This window comes from Ailuropoda melanoleuca, chromosome 1, assembly GCF_002007445.2.
Source record: "Ailuropoda melanoleuca isolate Jingjing chromosome 1, ASM200744v2, whole genome shotgun sequence".
NCBI lineage: Eukaryota > Metazoa > Chordata > Mammalia > Carnivora > Ursidae > Ailuropoda > Ailuropoda melanoleuca.
In genome coordinates, this window is record NC_048218.1 from 69,551,125 (window position 1) to 69,565,661 (window position 14,537).

Genomic DNA, 14,537 nt, shown 5'->3' on the forward strand with positions numbered 1-14,537 from the left:
AATAGTGGGGTAAGGGTGGGCTGGAGTGTGACTGAGAGAAGACTGGAGAGATCACAAGATGGGACACATTAGCAAACTGGACATGGGCTCTGGCAAGGCAGGTACCGGGATCAGGGATCAAAGTGCTTGTCTGTTCTGTGAGGACTTGGTGTCTATTACCTCCTGTTTGTTTGCTTGTCCATAGATCTGCCTGCAGGTCTGCTGTAGGGCTTGAGATTACTGGAAGCAAAGAAACAAGGAGGAAATTGCCCCTGATCAGTATAGACTGGTAAGAGGATGGGAACGGCCTGGGTAGACCTCCAGGGTGGGTTGGTGGAGATCAGCGTGCATCCAGTGTGGTCAATGTCAGTCTGGAGTGTCCTCAGCCTGTCCCTTTCCCAGCCACCTTTCCTACCATCCCCATCACTTACTCCACATTCTCACCTTTATTTTGGTACGGAGAGTGGGGTGAGCTGAGGGAGATAGAAAGGTAGTTTGATAATATGCCTGTCACATCAAGAACAAAATCTCCAGCCCCATCTGTCCCTCCCTCCGTCTGTCTGTCTGTCTGTCTCTAGGTCCACAGATCTCATGAGTTAATAGATCTACTTTAGGGTATATCACCAATCAAGAGAAGGAAAGAGGAGGGAACTGCCTTGATCATTACAGGTTGGTATGAGGGTGGGGACCTTTGGGAGTGGTGACAAGAGTAGGTCCAGTAAAAATTAAGGTCTGAGGGCTTCTCAGTCTCTCCCATTCATAGTCAGTCCCCCTCACCATCTTTTCCATTATTCATTTGGTGTAAGGAAATGTGTATGGATGTACCTTAGGGGAACATTGTTGGGCACTGGGAAAAATGGGAGGGGAGAAAATAGAAGGGATGGAGAGAGAGTTTGCTCATCATCCTCGTCTGCCACCACGCACATCGTTTCTACACTTTCCTGTCCTTCTGTGTATCTATCTGTATGAGGCACAAAATTAGAAGAGAAATTTTAGTCCATTTCCTTCCTCCACTTCTAGGTCCACCTCCAGTGGCAGCTGTAGTGGCCTTTAAGTGGCTGAAGACCAGCGCCTTCACAGGCCTACACCCAGACCTACTACCCTCTTTCCCCATCCTGATTGAGTCCCCTGTATCTTGTTCGTGCCTTCAGTGGGGGTGATTACATGGGTCGCGTTCAGGAAGTGGGCTGGGTGACTGCAGGACTGGTGGTTTGGGCTGGTACCTGCTACTACCTTTACAAATTAACCAAGGGAAGAGCCCAGAGTGTGAGGACACTTGCCAAAAATGGGTCCAGAGTCAAGATGGAGACTGTGGTTGGGGTACAGAACCAGACCTTGGCCATGGGTGAAGCCATGGCTGGAACAGAGACTGAGACTAGACCCAAGGCCACGACTGGAGCAGAAACTGAAGCAGGAGGTAGCGCTGGGGCTGAAGTAGAGATTACCACCCCTGCTAAAGCCAGACCCAAAGCCAACTCTCAGGCCATGACAATGGCTGAGGCAGAGGCAGAGATACAATCGGAGGCCAAAACAGTGGCCAGAACAGTGGGCATGACAGAGGCAGTGACTCTGACTGAGGCCCAGGTCAAAGCCGGGGAAGTGACTATGAGAGAGGCCGTGACTCAAACGGACTATGAGGCTGGGAGAGTAGTCAAGAAAGAGGCTGTGACCCAGACCAAGGCTAAAGCTTGGGTACTAGCTGCCAGGGCAGAGACCAAGAAAGAAGTAATGACCCAGACCAAAGTGGAAGCTCGTATACTGGCTGAAAAGGGGATGAACAGAGTAATGGTGACACGGAGCGAGGTCCTAGGAGTGATCAGGGAAGTGTCCAAGATGGGTGCCATAAATAAGACTGGAATTGTGGCTGAGACCAAGGCAGGAGCCCTGGAAGAGACTGTGAGTGTGGCTGAGACTCAGTCTGAGGCCAAGCCTGCTAACACAGTTGATGCTAAGGGAAATCCTAATACCGTATCCAGGGCTGAAGTTGGAGCGGACATGAGGTCGTGTGCACCATCTCAGGCTGTGACCAAGATCCACGTCGACAACATGCCTGGTGCTGGGGTTGAGGTCAAGGGGAATCACAAAACCAGGTCTCAGGCAGAGTCTAGGGCAGACATGAGGGCTTCTGCCCAGCCTCAGATTATAGCCAAGACCCAGGCTGAGGCTATGCTTGGGGCAAAGGTTGATGCTGGGGTTAATACCAATGCCATGTGTAAGGCAGGGGCAGGGGCAGATATGAGAGTTTCTACACAACCTCAGACTGCGGCCAAGAAACAGGGTGAGACAATGTTTGGTGCCAGGGTTGATGACAGGGGAAGCACTGATGTCACATCTAAGGAAATGGCTGGAGCCGACATGTGCGCTGCTACCCAACCTCAGGCTGTAGTCAGTGCTCAGGCTGAGGCTATCCCTGACGCCCGGGTTAAAGGTAAAGGCAACTCCAATGCCATGTCTAAAACTGGGGCCAGGGCAAACTTGAGGGCCAATTCCCAGCCTGAGACCTTGCCTGATGCCAGGGTTAAGACCAGAGACAATCCCAATGCCATGTCCAAGATGGGGGCTGGGACAGACATGGAGCTCTATGCACAGCCTCAGCCTGTGGCCAATGTCCAGGTTGATGCCTTGCCTGATGGCAGGATTAAGGCTAAAGGCAATGCCAACACCATGTCTAAGGAAGGGGCTGGGACAGACACAAAGGCACAGTCTCAGGCTTCCACCAAGAGCCAGGTTGAGACCTTACCTGGTACTAGACCTAAGACTAAGGGAAAAGGCAAAAGCAAGTGTAAAGCAGGAGTCGGGATAGAAATGAAAACCTGCGCGCAGCCTCAGGTTGGGGCCAAGACCCAAGCTGATGCTTTACCCGATTCCAGGGTTGATGGCAGGGGTGATCCTAATGCTGTTTCTAGGTCAGGGGCTAAGGCAGAGCTCAGGGCCTGTGGACAGCCTCAGACTATGGCCAGTTCCCAGGGTGAGGCCTTGCCTGGTGCCAAGAACAAGGTCAGGGGCAATTCCAATGCTATGTTCAAGTCAGGGGCTGGGCCAGATACAATGGGCTCTGCCCAGCTCCATGCTGTGGCCACTTTCCAGGATGAAGCCTCACCTAATACTAAGAATAAAGTCAGGGGCAATCCCAATGCTATGTCTAAGGTAGGGACTGGCCCAGACTCAATGTGTTCTGTCCAGCCTGAAACAGATACAACAAGCTCTGCTCAGCCCCAGACTGAGGCAAGTTCCCAGGGTGAGGCCTTGCCTGGTACTAAGAACAAGGTCAGGGGCAATTCCAATGCTGTGTCTAAGACAGGGGCTGGGCCAGATACAATAGACTCTGCTCAGCCTGAGGCTGTGTCCAATTCCCAAGGTGAAACCTTGCCTGGTACTAAGAATAAGGTCAGAGGCAAGTCCAATGCCATGTCTAAGACGGGGGCTGGGCCAGATACATTGGGCTCTGCCCAGCTCCAGGCTGTGGCCAGTGCCCAGGGTGAAGCCTTGTCTGGTACTAAGAATAAGATCAGGGGCAATCCCAGTGTTGTGTCTAAGGCAGAGGCCAGGGCAGATGCAATGGGCTGTGCCCAGCCTCAAACAGATACAACAGGCTGTGCCCAGCCCCTGGCTGTGGCCAGTTCCCAGGGTGAAGCCTTGCCTAGTATCAAGAATAAGGTTAGGGGCAAGTCCAATCCTGTGTCTAAAACAGGGGCTGGGCTAGATACAGCGAACGCTGCCCAGCCTCAGGCTGTGGCCAGTTTCCAAGGTGAAGTCTTGCCTGGGACTAAGAACAAGGTCAGAGGAAATTCCGATGCTTTGTCTAAGACAGGGAATGGGCCAGATACAGTGGGCTCTCCCCAGCTCCAGGCTGTGGCCAATTCCCAGGGTAAGGCCTTGCCTGGTGTAAAAAATAAGGTCAAGGGCAACCCCAGTGCTTTGTCTAAAGCAGGGACTGGGCCGGATACAGTGGGCTCTGCCCAGCCCCAGGGTGAAGTCTTGTCTGGTACTAAGAATAAGGTAAGGGGCAATCCCAGTGTTGTGTCTAAGGCAGAGGCCAGAGCAGATAAAATGGGCTCTGCCCAGCCTCAAACAGACACAACAGGCTCTGACCAACCCCTGACTGTGGCCAATTCCCAGGGTGAAGCCTTGCCTCATGTCAAGAATAAAGTCAAGGGCAATCCCAATGCTGTGTCTAAAGTAGGGACTGGGCCAGATACAGCAGGTTCTGCCCAGCCTCAGGTTGTACCCAATTTCCAGGGTGAAGTCTTGCCTGGGACTAAGAACAAGGTCAGGGGAAATTCCAATGCTGTGTCTAAGACAGGGGTTGGGCCAGATACAGTGGGCTCTGCTCAGCCCCAGGCTGTGGCCAATTCCCAATGTGAAGCTTTGCCTGATGTGAAGAATAAGGTCAGCAGCAATCCCAATGCTATGTCTAAGGTAGAGGCCAGAGCAGATACAACAAGCTTTGCCCAGCTTCAGGCTGTGTCTAATTCCCAGGGTGAAGCCTTGCCTGGTGCCAGGAGTAAGGTCCGATGTAATCTTAGTGCTGTGTCTAAAGCAGACACTGGGCCAGAGACAGTGGGCTCTGTCCAGCCACAAGCTGTGACCAATGCCCAGGGTGAAGCCTCATCTGGTACTAAGAATAAGGTCAAGGGCAATCCCAGTGCTATGTGTAAGGTAGAAGCCAAGGCAGATGCAATGGGCTCTTCCCAGCCTCGAACAGATACAGCAGGCTCTGCCCAGCCCCTGGCTGTGGTCAATTCCCAGGGTGAAGCCTTGTCTGGTCCTAAGAGTAAGATCAGGAGCAATTCCAATGCTGTATCTAAGGCAGAGGCCAGGGCAGATATAACAGGCTCTGCCTGGCCTCAGGCTGTGGCCACTTCCCAGGATGAAGTTTTGCTTGGTACTAAGAATGTCAGGGGCAATCCCAGTGCTGTGTCAAAGGCAGAGGCCAGGGCAGATACAATGGGCTGTGCCCAGCCTCAAACAGATACAACAGGCTCTACTCAGCCCCTGGCTGTGGCCAATTCCCAGGGTGAAGCCTTGCCTAGTGTCAAGAAAAAGGTCAGAGGCAATCCCAATGCTGTGTCTAAGGTAGAGGCCAGAGCAGATACAACAAGCTTTGCCCAGCCTCAGGCTGTGTCTAATTCCCAAGGGGAAACCTTGTCTGGTGCCAGGAGTAAGGTCCGGGGCAATCCTAATGCTATGTCTAAGGTAGGCACTGGGCCAGATATAATGTGTTCAGCTCTGCCTCAAACAGTTATAACAGGCACTGCCCAACCCCAAGCCATGTCTAATTCCCAAGGTGAAACCTTGCTTGGTGCCAGAAATAAGGTCAGGGACAATCTCAATGTGGTATTTAAGGCAGGGGCTGGGCAAAATACAATAGGCTGTCTTTCACCCCAGGTTGTGGCCATTTCTCAGGATGAGGCCCTCCTTGGTGCCAGAAGTAAGGTCAGGGCAAATACCAATGCTGAGTCTAAGGTAGAGGCTGGGGCACATATGATGGGCTCTGGCCAGCCTCAGTCTGTGGCCCATTTCCAGAGTAAGATCTTACCTGGGACAAAGGACAAGGCTGTACCCAAGTCTGAGGCAGAAGCCACAGGAGATGAGGGCTCTGCAAAGCCCAAGGCTGAGGCCATGCCCACTTCTGAGAGTGGGAGTGGGATAGGCACTCAGGCCTGCAGAAAGACTCGGCCTAGGGTCCATGACTATTACTGGAATGGGATTGGTATTGAGGATTGGATTGCTTCTGAGCGATGGATCAAATTTAGGTTTCAGGCCAGGGATGGATACTGGGAGAATAGCATGTCCTGGGCTGATGATGAGAATGAAGCCAGTATTGAGTCCTGGAGTGGGGCTAGTGATAAGTCAATTAGGTCCTGGGCTGGGGTTAAGGCTGAAAATGAAGTTGGTTTTCCATCCTCGGCTGCAGCTGGGGACCAGGCCTGTGGGGGGCTCTGGGTTGGGAGCAAGGCCAGTGGGAGTTCTTTGTCGGAGGCTGGGGACATGGCCATTGGAGCATCCTGGATTGGGGCTGAGAACCAGGCCAGTGGGGGGTGTTGGGCTAGCCTTGGGAACCAGGCTATTGGGGAGCCCTGGGCTGGAGGTCAGGCCAGTGGGGTGTCCTGGGCTGGGGAAGATGCCATTGGAGGGTCCTGGACTGGAGCTGAGGAACAGGCCAGTGGAACGTCCCAGGATGGGGCTGGGATTCAGGCTAATGGAGGGTCCTGGGCTGAAGCTAGAACTGGGAATGTGGCTAGTATTGGGTACTGGCCTGGGGATATGGAGCAGACTAGTGGAGGGTACTGGGTTGGGACTGGTGATCTGTCTGGTGGATCCAAGCCTAGATTTGAGGATCAGGCCAGTGAAAATGTGTCCTGGGCTGACACCGCAGACCAAGCCAGTGGAGCGTCCAGGCTGAGGCCTGTGGACCAGTCTGGTGAGTCCTGGGCTAGGGCTAGGGAGCAGGCCAACAAAGGTTCTAGGCCAGGGTTTGTGAACCAGTCCAGTGTTGGGTCCTGGGCTAGCACTGGGAATCAGGCCAGTGGAGGATTCTTGGTTGGGACTGTGGACCAGGCCAGTGGGGGGTCCTGGGCTGGGACTAGTGATCAGTCTGGTGGTGAGTCCAAGCCTAGGTTTGAGGATCTGGCAAATGCAGAAGCGTCTTTGGCTAGGGTTGGTGGCCAGGCTGGTGGAGGGCCTAGGTTGGGACCTGAGGACCAGTCCAGTGGAAGGTCCTGGGCTGACTCTGGGCACCAAGCCAGTGGAGGGTTCTTGGTTGGGGCTGTGGACAAGGCCAGTGGAGGGACCTGGGCTGTACCTGGGGATCAGGCTGGTGGTGGGACTAAGCCTAGATTTGAAGAGCAGGCAAGTGGAAGAGCGTCTTGGGCTGACAATGGGGGCCAGGCTGGTGGAGGGTCTAGGCTGGGTCCCAGGGACCAGTCCGCTGGAGATTCCTGGGTTGGCACTGGGGACCAGGCCAGTGAAGAATGTAGGCTGGGGCCCGAGGATCAGTCCAAGGGATGGTTCTGTGCTTGCAGTGGGAGTCAGGCTAATGCAAGTGGGTCCTGGGGTGGGGCTGGTGGCCAGGCTATTGGCGGATCTAGACTAGGGCCCACGACCCCACCCAGTGGTGGGTCCTGGGCTGATAATGGAAGTCGGGTCAGTGGAAGGTCTTGGGCTGGGACTGGAGATGAGGCTAGTAGCTGTCCCAAACCTGGATTTGAGGATCAAGCCAGTGGAGGGGGGTTCTGGTCTGGTGCTGAGGACCAGGCTGTTGGAGGATCTAATCCAGGGCCTGCAAACCAGTCTAGTGGTGGGTCCTGGACTGGCACTGGGAGTCAGGCCAGTGGAAGGTCCTGGGCTGGGGCTAGGGATGAGGTTGATAGCTGTTCCAAACCTGGATTTGAGGACCCAGCAGGTAGAGAAGGCTCCCAGGCTGGCATTGGGGATCAGGCTAGTGGAAAATCTTGGGCTGCATCTAGGCCTGGTAATGAAGCCAGCAGAGGGTCTAGGCTGGGGCCTGAGGACCAGGCAAGTGGAGGGCCCTGGGCTAAGGCTGGTGACCAGGCCAGTGGAAGACCCCAGATCAGTGCTGAGATGGAGGCCAGTGAAAGATCCTGGTTTGGAACTGGGGCTGAGACTAGTCCAGGGTCCTGCTTCAGGAGAGGGGAAGAGGCTGGTATTGTATCCAAACCTGGAGGTAAAATCGAGGCCAGTATTGAATTCAGATCAGGGGCTAAAGAAGAGGCTAAAATTAGTTCCAGGTTTGGGGCTGAGGATAAGGCCAGTATTGGGTCCTGGATCAGCTCTGAAGAGGCAGCCTGTATGGATTCCTGTGTGGGGGCTGGGGCTGAGGCTGGTGCTGGGACAGAGGTCGGGAAGGAGTCTTGGCTCTGGGACGGAGATGCGGCCACTACAGGGTCTAGGCTTGGGGCTGAAGAAGAGGCTTGCATGGGGCCGTGGACTTTGGCTGAGGATGTAGAGGAGGATGAGCTAAGTAGAGCATCCAGCCCTGATATTGAGGAGATCAGTTTAAGGTCCTTGTTTTGGGCTGACAGTGAGAAGAGTAATGAGTTCAGATCCAAGAGGGAGAGAAGCGTCAATTTTGAGCGTGGAGCTGGAGATAAGGCCAGTGCCGAGGATAAGCTCGAGGCACCAACTGGTGGGGGAGCTGATGAGAGGCCTTGGTTCTGGGATGGTAATGAAAACAGAAGTGAGGACAAACCTGCACTTAAGACTAAAGCCAAAAAGTCAGCTGAGTCAAGAGGCACATATCCATCCATGGTCCCTGGGGCAGGAATGGGGTCCTGGGCAGGAGCCATGATCTGGACTGAAATGAAACTTCCATACCAAAATGAGTCCTGCTTCCCACCTGAAGATGAGCTCAGAAAGCAGATCAGGTATGAGGAGAAAACTCAGCCCTGGACCTGTCGCTGTAAACGCAAAGCTAATATGGATCCACGAGAGCTTGAAAAACTAATTTGCATGATTGAGATGACTGAAGATCCTTCTATTCATGAAATAGCCAACAATGCTCTTTATAACAGTCCCGAATATCCGTTTTCCCATGAAGTCATTCGTAATGCAGGTAGAATCTCAATTATTGAAAGTTTGCTCAATAATCCCTATCCGAGTGTTAGGCAGAAGGCTTTAAATGCACTGAATAACATCTCAGTGGCTGCTGAAAATCATAGGAAGGTGAAAACATACTTAAACCAAGTATGTGAAGACACGGTCACCTATCCCTTGAATTCAAACGTACAGCTGGCTGGACTAAGATTGATAAAGCATTTGACTATTATTAGTGAATATCAGCATATGGTTACAAATTACATTTCAGAATTTCTTCGTTTGTTAACTGTGGGAAGTGGAGAAACAAAAGACCATATTTTGGGAATGCTTTTGAATTTCTCTAAAAATCCATCCATGACAAAAGACTTACTCATTGCCAATGCACCAACGTCACTGATTAATATCTTTAGCAAGAAAGAGACAAAAGAAAATATTCTTAATGCTCTTTCACTATTTGAAAATATAAATTATCATTTTAAAAGAAGGGCAAAAGTATTTACCCAGGACAAGTTCAGTAAAAATTCCCTTTATTTCATATTCCACCGACCTAAAGCATGTGCCAAGAAACTCCGAGTCTTGGCAGCGGAGTACAGCGACCCCGAGGTGAAAAAAAGAGTTGAGCTATTATTAAGTAAACTCTGATTAGTTGTATGTTCCCAAACAAATCTGAGTAATATTTTGGGTTTGCAGTCTTGGTGTAATGCACACTGTAAATTGCATTACAACTTTGAAACTGATGTTGCTTGTGATGGCCTGTAGCTGGATCACTTTATGAACACCAAATGAATTCAAACTTGTACTGAAAATACGTGTGTTGATTATTACCTTGTCTGGATTGAGATTTTTTTAGTATGCTTCATGAGCAGAAACTGACCTGATTCTTCGTAAGTAAGGTAATTTTTGGTCCTTTGTGTGGACTTATGTTTATACATTTGAGACTTTATTTTTATGTTATCAATAAAGTTGTGTGTTTTAAGCAGAAAAAAGAGACACATCTTTGTCCTTGAGTTTATGATCTATTTGGAAAGGCAAGATGTATGGAAACAAAAATATACTAATAAAACCACAAGCCTCTGATCATGGCCAAACCCTTCCCATCTGTGCAGAAACTTCTGCAGGCAGCCGTGCTGAGGCAAAGTTGTAGACAGGAGGGGGACATTTAGGTAAACTGGGCTTGAAGGATAGGATAAAAAGGGCAGGAGAGCATTGGAGGAGGGAGGAGTGGTGGGAAGAAAGGCATGGAGGTGGTAATCCCGCTCCAGAGAGGAGGCTGGCCTGCCTGGAGTTTCAAGTGTGGGGAGGGAGGGGAATGATGGGAAATGGAATCCATCAGTCTGGGAGCCCCTTCATGCAGGATCCCTGATTGCTAAACTGAGGTGTCTGAATGTTACTCCATCCACCCCTGTTAGACCCCAAAGCCTTCTGTGATCAGAAGAATGAAAATGAAAGGAAAAGGATGTAGCTGATTTGTGTGCAGGATTGGAACACCAGTTAGGAAGTCACTGCCATGGTCCAGGCACAAGATAATAAAAGTGTGAGACTTCACTACTGGCCATGGGAATGGCAAAAGGAAGGAAGTGAGAGACTTTGAACAAAGAAGTGATGGAACATATCTTGAGGGCATACAGAGAGGGACAATTTTATTTTAGGGTCCCGGTGGCATTGAATTGGAAAGCATTCTCTTTCTTGGCCAACTCTGGTGTCTATGTAAGTAAATACATTAGTTATTATTTTGAAATACTATGAAAGAATAATAGAAGAAAGAACAACGTTTAGTGCTTCTATCAATCAGATTTCTTTTAGAAGGCTGATTGAGGCAGAACCTTTATGGAACCATTGAGAGTGGTGTTGGCATCAGTACTGTAGAAGACCCACCTCTCTCCCACCCTAGAGTGTGGTGAGGGTGTGGTGGGAGGGGCGCTTTCAAAGTGGGCTGGCGGGAGCATACATTGGTACAAGGTCCATTTGGATCCATGCTTTAGAAGCCTTTAAGATGTGCATGCTCTTTGAGCCAGTAATCCCACTTGTAGAAATGTATCTATAGAAAATTATCAAATAATTGGCTTGTACAAAGCTGTGCATCTTCATACTGTTTTGAAGAGTGAAAACGTGCATGACCCAAGTGTCTCAAAATAGGCACTTGGCTGAACAAATTAGGGTGTGTCTGCACATTGAAACATTTTGCGGCAATTGAAAATGGTGATGGGCGTCTACACTTATTTACTTGGAAAAAGTTCAGCATATAATCTTAAGTGGGGAAAATAGGCTGCAAGAGCACATGCTATACTTTTTATAAAGAAAAAGTATATATTTAAATTATCTCATATATGAGCTTTGGTGTATACTCTGAGAACATTAATAGTGTCCTATGGGTGTTAGGTTAATGGGTAATTTTACCTGTTTTTTACTCATTTGTATTTTCTGATTTTTAAAAGATTTTATTTATTCATTTGAGAGAGAGAGAGGCAGAGAGAGCACAAGCAGGGGGAGAGGCTGAGGGGGAGGGAGAAGCAGACTCCCTGCTGAGCTGGGAGCCCGACGTGGGGCTTGATCCCAGGACCTGGAGATCATGACCTGAGCCGAAGGCAGACGCTTAACCATCTGAGCCACCCAGGCGCCCCCATATTTTCTGATTTTTATATAATACACAATAGGAGCTTTTGCATAATTTACCAAGAGGAAATGGATGGATTTGGGCTAAGCAGACCTGTCAGTAGTATTTCAGGGAACTAGAGTAAAAGTGTAAATAGAGGCTCACATATTGATGTCTAGATATTTGGAAGGTATAAATTAAAATTTTAATAAATATTTTAATAAAGCTGTAAATGCCCATGTAAATGTTTGAAAATTTAAATCTTATTCACCATTTTAAAAGTAAAACTGTTGTTAATTCTGTTATTCAATGGCCACTAAATTTCTGGTGGAAAAAACGATGTCACGCTTGTGGTAGATTCTGCAATCTGCTGCCCTAATCCTCCTTCAGTAATAAAGAGGTTATTATTTAGTTGCTAGGAGTGCTGCCAACAGACTGCCCTCAGCCGTCATCCCTTTTCAGGAATTGCCTCAACTGGAAAGTCACCTCCCCCAAGGTCATACCCTCTTCCTGGGGTACTTCCACCCAATGACTGATTGACATGTCCTTCTTGCCCCAAAAGGGACAGCTTAACTTCTCCCTCTGTCCAATCCTGCTTCCTTCTCTTCCCTTCCACAGATTTTGATCTCAAGAGCGTTCCCTAATAAAAGCCCTTCATGCTGAACTCTGAGTCTGCTCTCCAGGAAGCCAATCTACAACAGTTGGTATGAGGAATAGTTCAGGAAAGCATACACTATGATGAAATTTTGGAGATGACTCACCTGCTGGCCAGCTGGCAATGAGGACCCCATCACTGATGGTAGGTGGAGTAGATAAGAACCTGGAACAGGTGACAGAGGAATTGTTAGAGCTTTCACTGATGGCGAACTGGGATGGCAGTGGTGGAAGGGAATGCATTAGCTGGTTCTATGTAGCAGAATTTCAAGAACTATGTGGGAAGTATTAAATATAAGGAAGGCCAGAAAATTGGGTAGCTATTTCTATGCTCGGTTGACTTCTAGAAAAAAAAATAATGAAAAGCCAAATTAAATTAGTCCACAATTAAGTGCTATATGTGCTATATTAAGTGCTATATGTGAAAGCCAGAGGGTTTCATTCATAGTGTATAAAGAGGCCCTCATCTTTTCCAGGTAGACGGTAGAGAAATCTGAGGACCAGGCCTAGGACTTACAGAAAGCAAGCTTCAAAGAAAGTTAAAATCCCAACTGAGACAAGTCTGCTATGCCAAGATCAGGACCCTGGTTAGGAAGGAATGGGACCCTGGCACATGGGATGGGGACTTCTGGACTGACATCCCTAAAAATCTTGTATCCTTAGATTTTCCTGGACACCTTGAGCATTCAGAAGTGTCCCACTCCTTCCTGTTAAGGGCTAGTGCTTCACCTTGCTTGATCCTGCAGAGCCCTTTCTCCTGTAAGATAGTATGTTTCCCTTAGAATCTGCCCCACTTCCCATCTTGGCCACTGGGCCTATATATAAAGTTAAGTCACAGCATACCTTCACTGCGGATGCGATGGGCCTAAGAAGGAAGGAAAGGGACTACCCCAAGAAGAAGCTACAGGACCTAGCCAGCATGTACTAGCAGGTGCTGAGGGGGAAGCACAGGACTGAATTCTGAGGGCCTTGATCAGGGAAGCTGGAATATAAAATTGAATAAGGGAAAATTGTTTTGAGAGTTCTCTCCCAAAATACAGTATTTAACATCCTGGGAAAGACCCCAGGAGATCATGTAAACTCAATACTAGAATGGCTTCTCAGAGGGCGAGGGCGGGGGGCGGGGGAGAATTAAGTGAAGTATAAATGCTAAAGTTGTTATAGCAGATGGGGGAGAAAGTATTAAAGGCTCAGGGAACTGGGAATGATAGAATAAATATATTATGTGTGTCCAGAAAACCCTCCGGAGGACTAAGTTCTGCAGGAGGACCCAAAAGGCACACTATCTGCTAAAGCTATAAGGAATGCACTGGTGAGAGCAATGGCAGGCTTTGCTAAGAAGTTCAGTGGTGGCTTGGCTCTGCAGGCCAGGGCTCAGAGTCGGAGATGGTGTTATAGGATGAGGATCACTGATAGAAAAGGTGATGGCCTGACCATCAGAAGTCAGGTGGACGCAAATACCATACTGCATTGCCGGGTCAGAGTGATGGGGGGGATGCTGATCTGCAGAGAGCTGTGGGGATGGTTAATAGAACACAATGCTCCTGGTGAATGGATGGTTAAGAGGTAGTTAGTAGATTATGTGGTCAATGTAACACAGTGCCCTGGGGAAAATAAGCAGCCAACAATCTGTGCTTAACATGAACAACCAAAAGAAATCAAAGATGGTCAGGAGTCTGAAGGACAGTAAAAAGTCACAATTCCTTGCTCAGCTTCTGATCCTAAGTCAGTGTTTGAACCAGGGTACACTGTTTGAAGGAGAGGCTGAAGGAGAGGCTGGGGTGCCCAGGAAGAAGAACCCTATAACATATGTGTAGTAATGATTTCTCTAGTCTTTCTATTTATGCGTGTAGTTGTATGCAGGGAAAAGAGGAATACCCAAACATTTTGAGGACCAATGGACACTGGTTATGAGTTGATATACCCAGAGACCTAAAATGTCATTGTGTCCCCCTTCTTAGAATAAGGGCGGATGGGAGCCCGGTATTAAGTGGACTCCTGGCCTGTGTTGGGTTCACAGTGGCTCCAGTGGGTCCACAAACCTACCTCATGGCTATATTCCTGTTCTCTGAATGTATAATTGGAATAGACGTTTTGGTAGTTGGTACAAACCTTACATTGGTTTCTTGACCTGTGGAGTCAGAGCTATTTGCAGATGAAAAGTGGAAGTTTCTGAAACTGCCCTCACCTTCCTCGGCCAAGATAATAAATGAAAACATACAGCATCTTGGGGAAGATGGCAGAAGTTAGTGCTACCTTTGAAGACCTAAAGAATGCTGGGATGTGGTCCCCATCATCTCTACATTTAATGCACCAGTTTGGGCCCCTGCGAAATGTGGGCAGAGCCTGGTAGATGACAGACCGTTGCAAACTCAACCCAGTAGTGATACAAGTGCAGCCACCGTGTCAGATATAATATCTTTGCTAAAGCAGAATAACATGACCTTAGATACCTAGTAGTTAGCTATTGATTTGGAAAATGTAGTTTTCCATCCCAACAGAGTAAAACATCAGAAAAAGTTCATATTCATATAGGACAGACAACAGGATATATTTATAGTTTTTCCTCAAGGGTCTACTAACTCTCCTGTCCTCTGTCATATTACACTCTGGAGATATCTGGACCATCTGAATATAATACTAGTCCACTCTGTTGATGACATCATGCTAATTGGACCAAAATGAGTAAGAAGTGGTTAGTACATCGGAGGCCTTGGTGAGACACATGTACTCTCCATGGTGGGAGATAAAC

General features: G+C 48.9%; 2 protein-coding genes across 36 annotated transcripts in view; one reads left to right on the forward strand and one right to left on the reverse strand.

Annotated features, from left to right (window-relative positions):
* DLG1 (discs large MAGUK scaffold protein 1) overlaps nt 1-14,537 on the reverse strand; it is a 1,062,265-nt gene that overhangs the window by 758,941 nt on the left and 288,787 nt on the right. The window lies entirely within an intron of this gene.
* The window catches only part of LOC100481385 (armadillo repeat-containing X-linked protein 1), an 81,891-nt gene that overhangs the window by 44,331 nt on the left and 23,023 nt on the right, over nt 1-14,537 (forward strand). For 10 of the 29 annotated variants that reach the window (XM_034660244.1, XM_034660254.1, XM_034660255.1 and 7 more), the window contains 3 exons: nt 185-268; nt 558-648; nt 1,000-10,813. The exons of 3 other annotated variants lie outside the window; for them this stretch is intronic. In XM_034660244.1, the coding sequence (XP_034516135.1) occupies nt 1,144-9,180 (8,037 nt within the window). In that variant the 5' untranslated portion in view covers nt 185-268; nt 558-648; nt 1,000-1,143 and the 3' untranslated portion in view covers nt 9,181-10,813. Of the gene's footprint in view, nt 1-184; nt 269-557; nt 649-999; nt 10,814-11,749; nt 11,931-14,537 lie in introns of those variants that run through there. 16 more of the 29 variants (XM_034660284.1, XM_034660299.1, XM_034660309.1 and 13 more) reach the window with 6 other exon arrangements.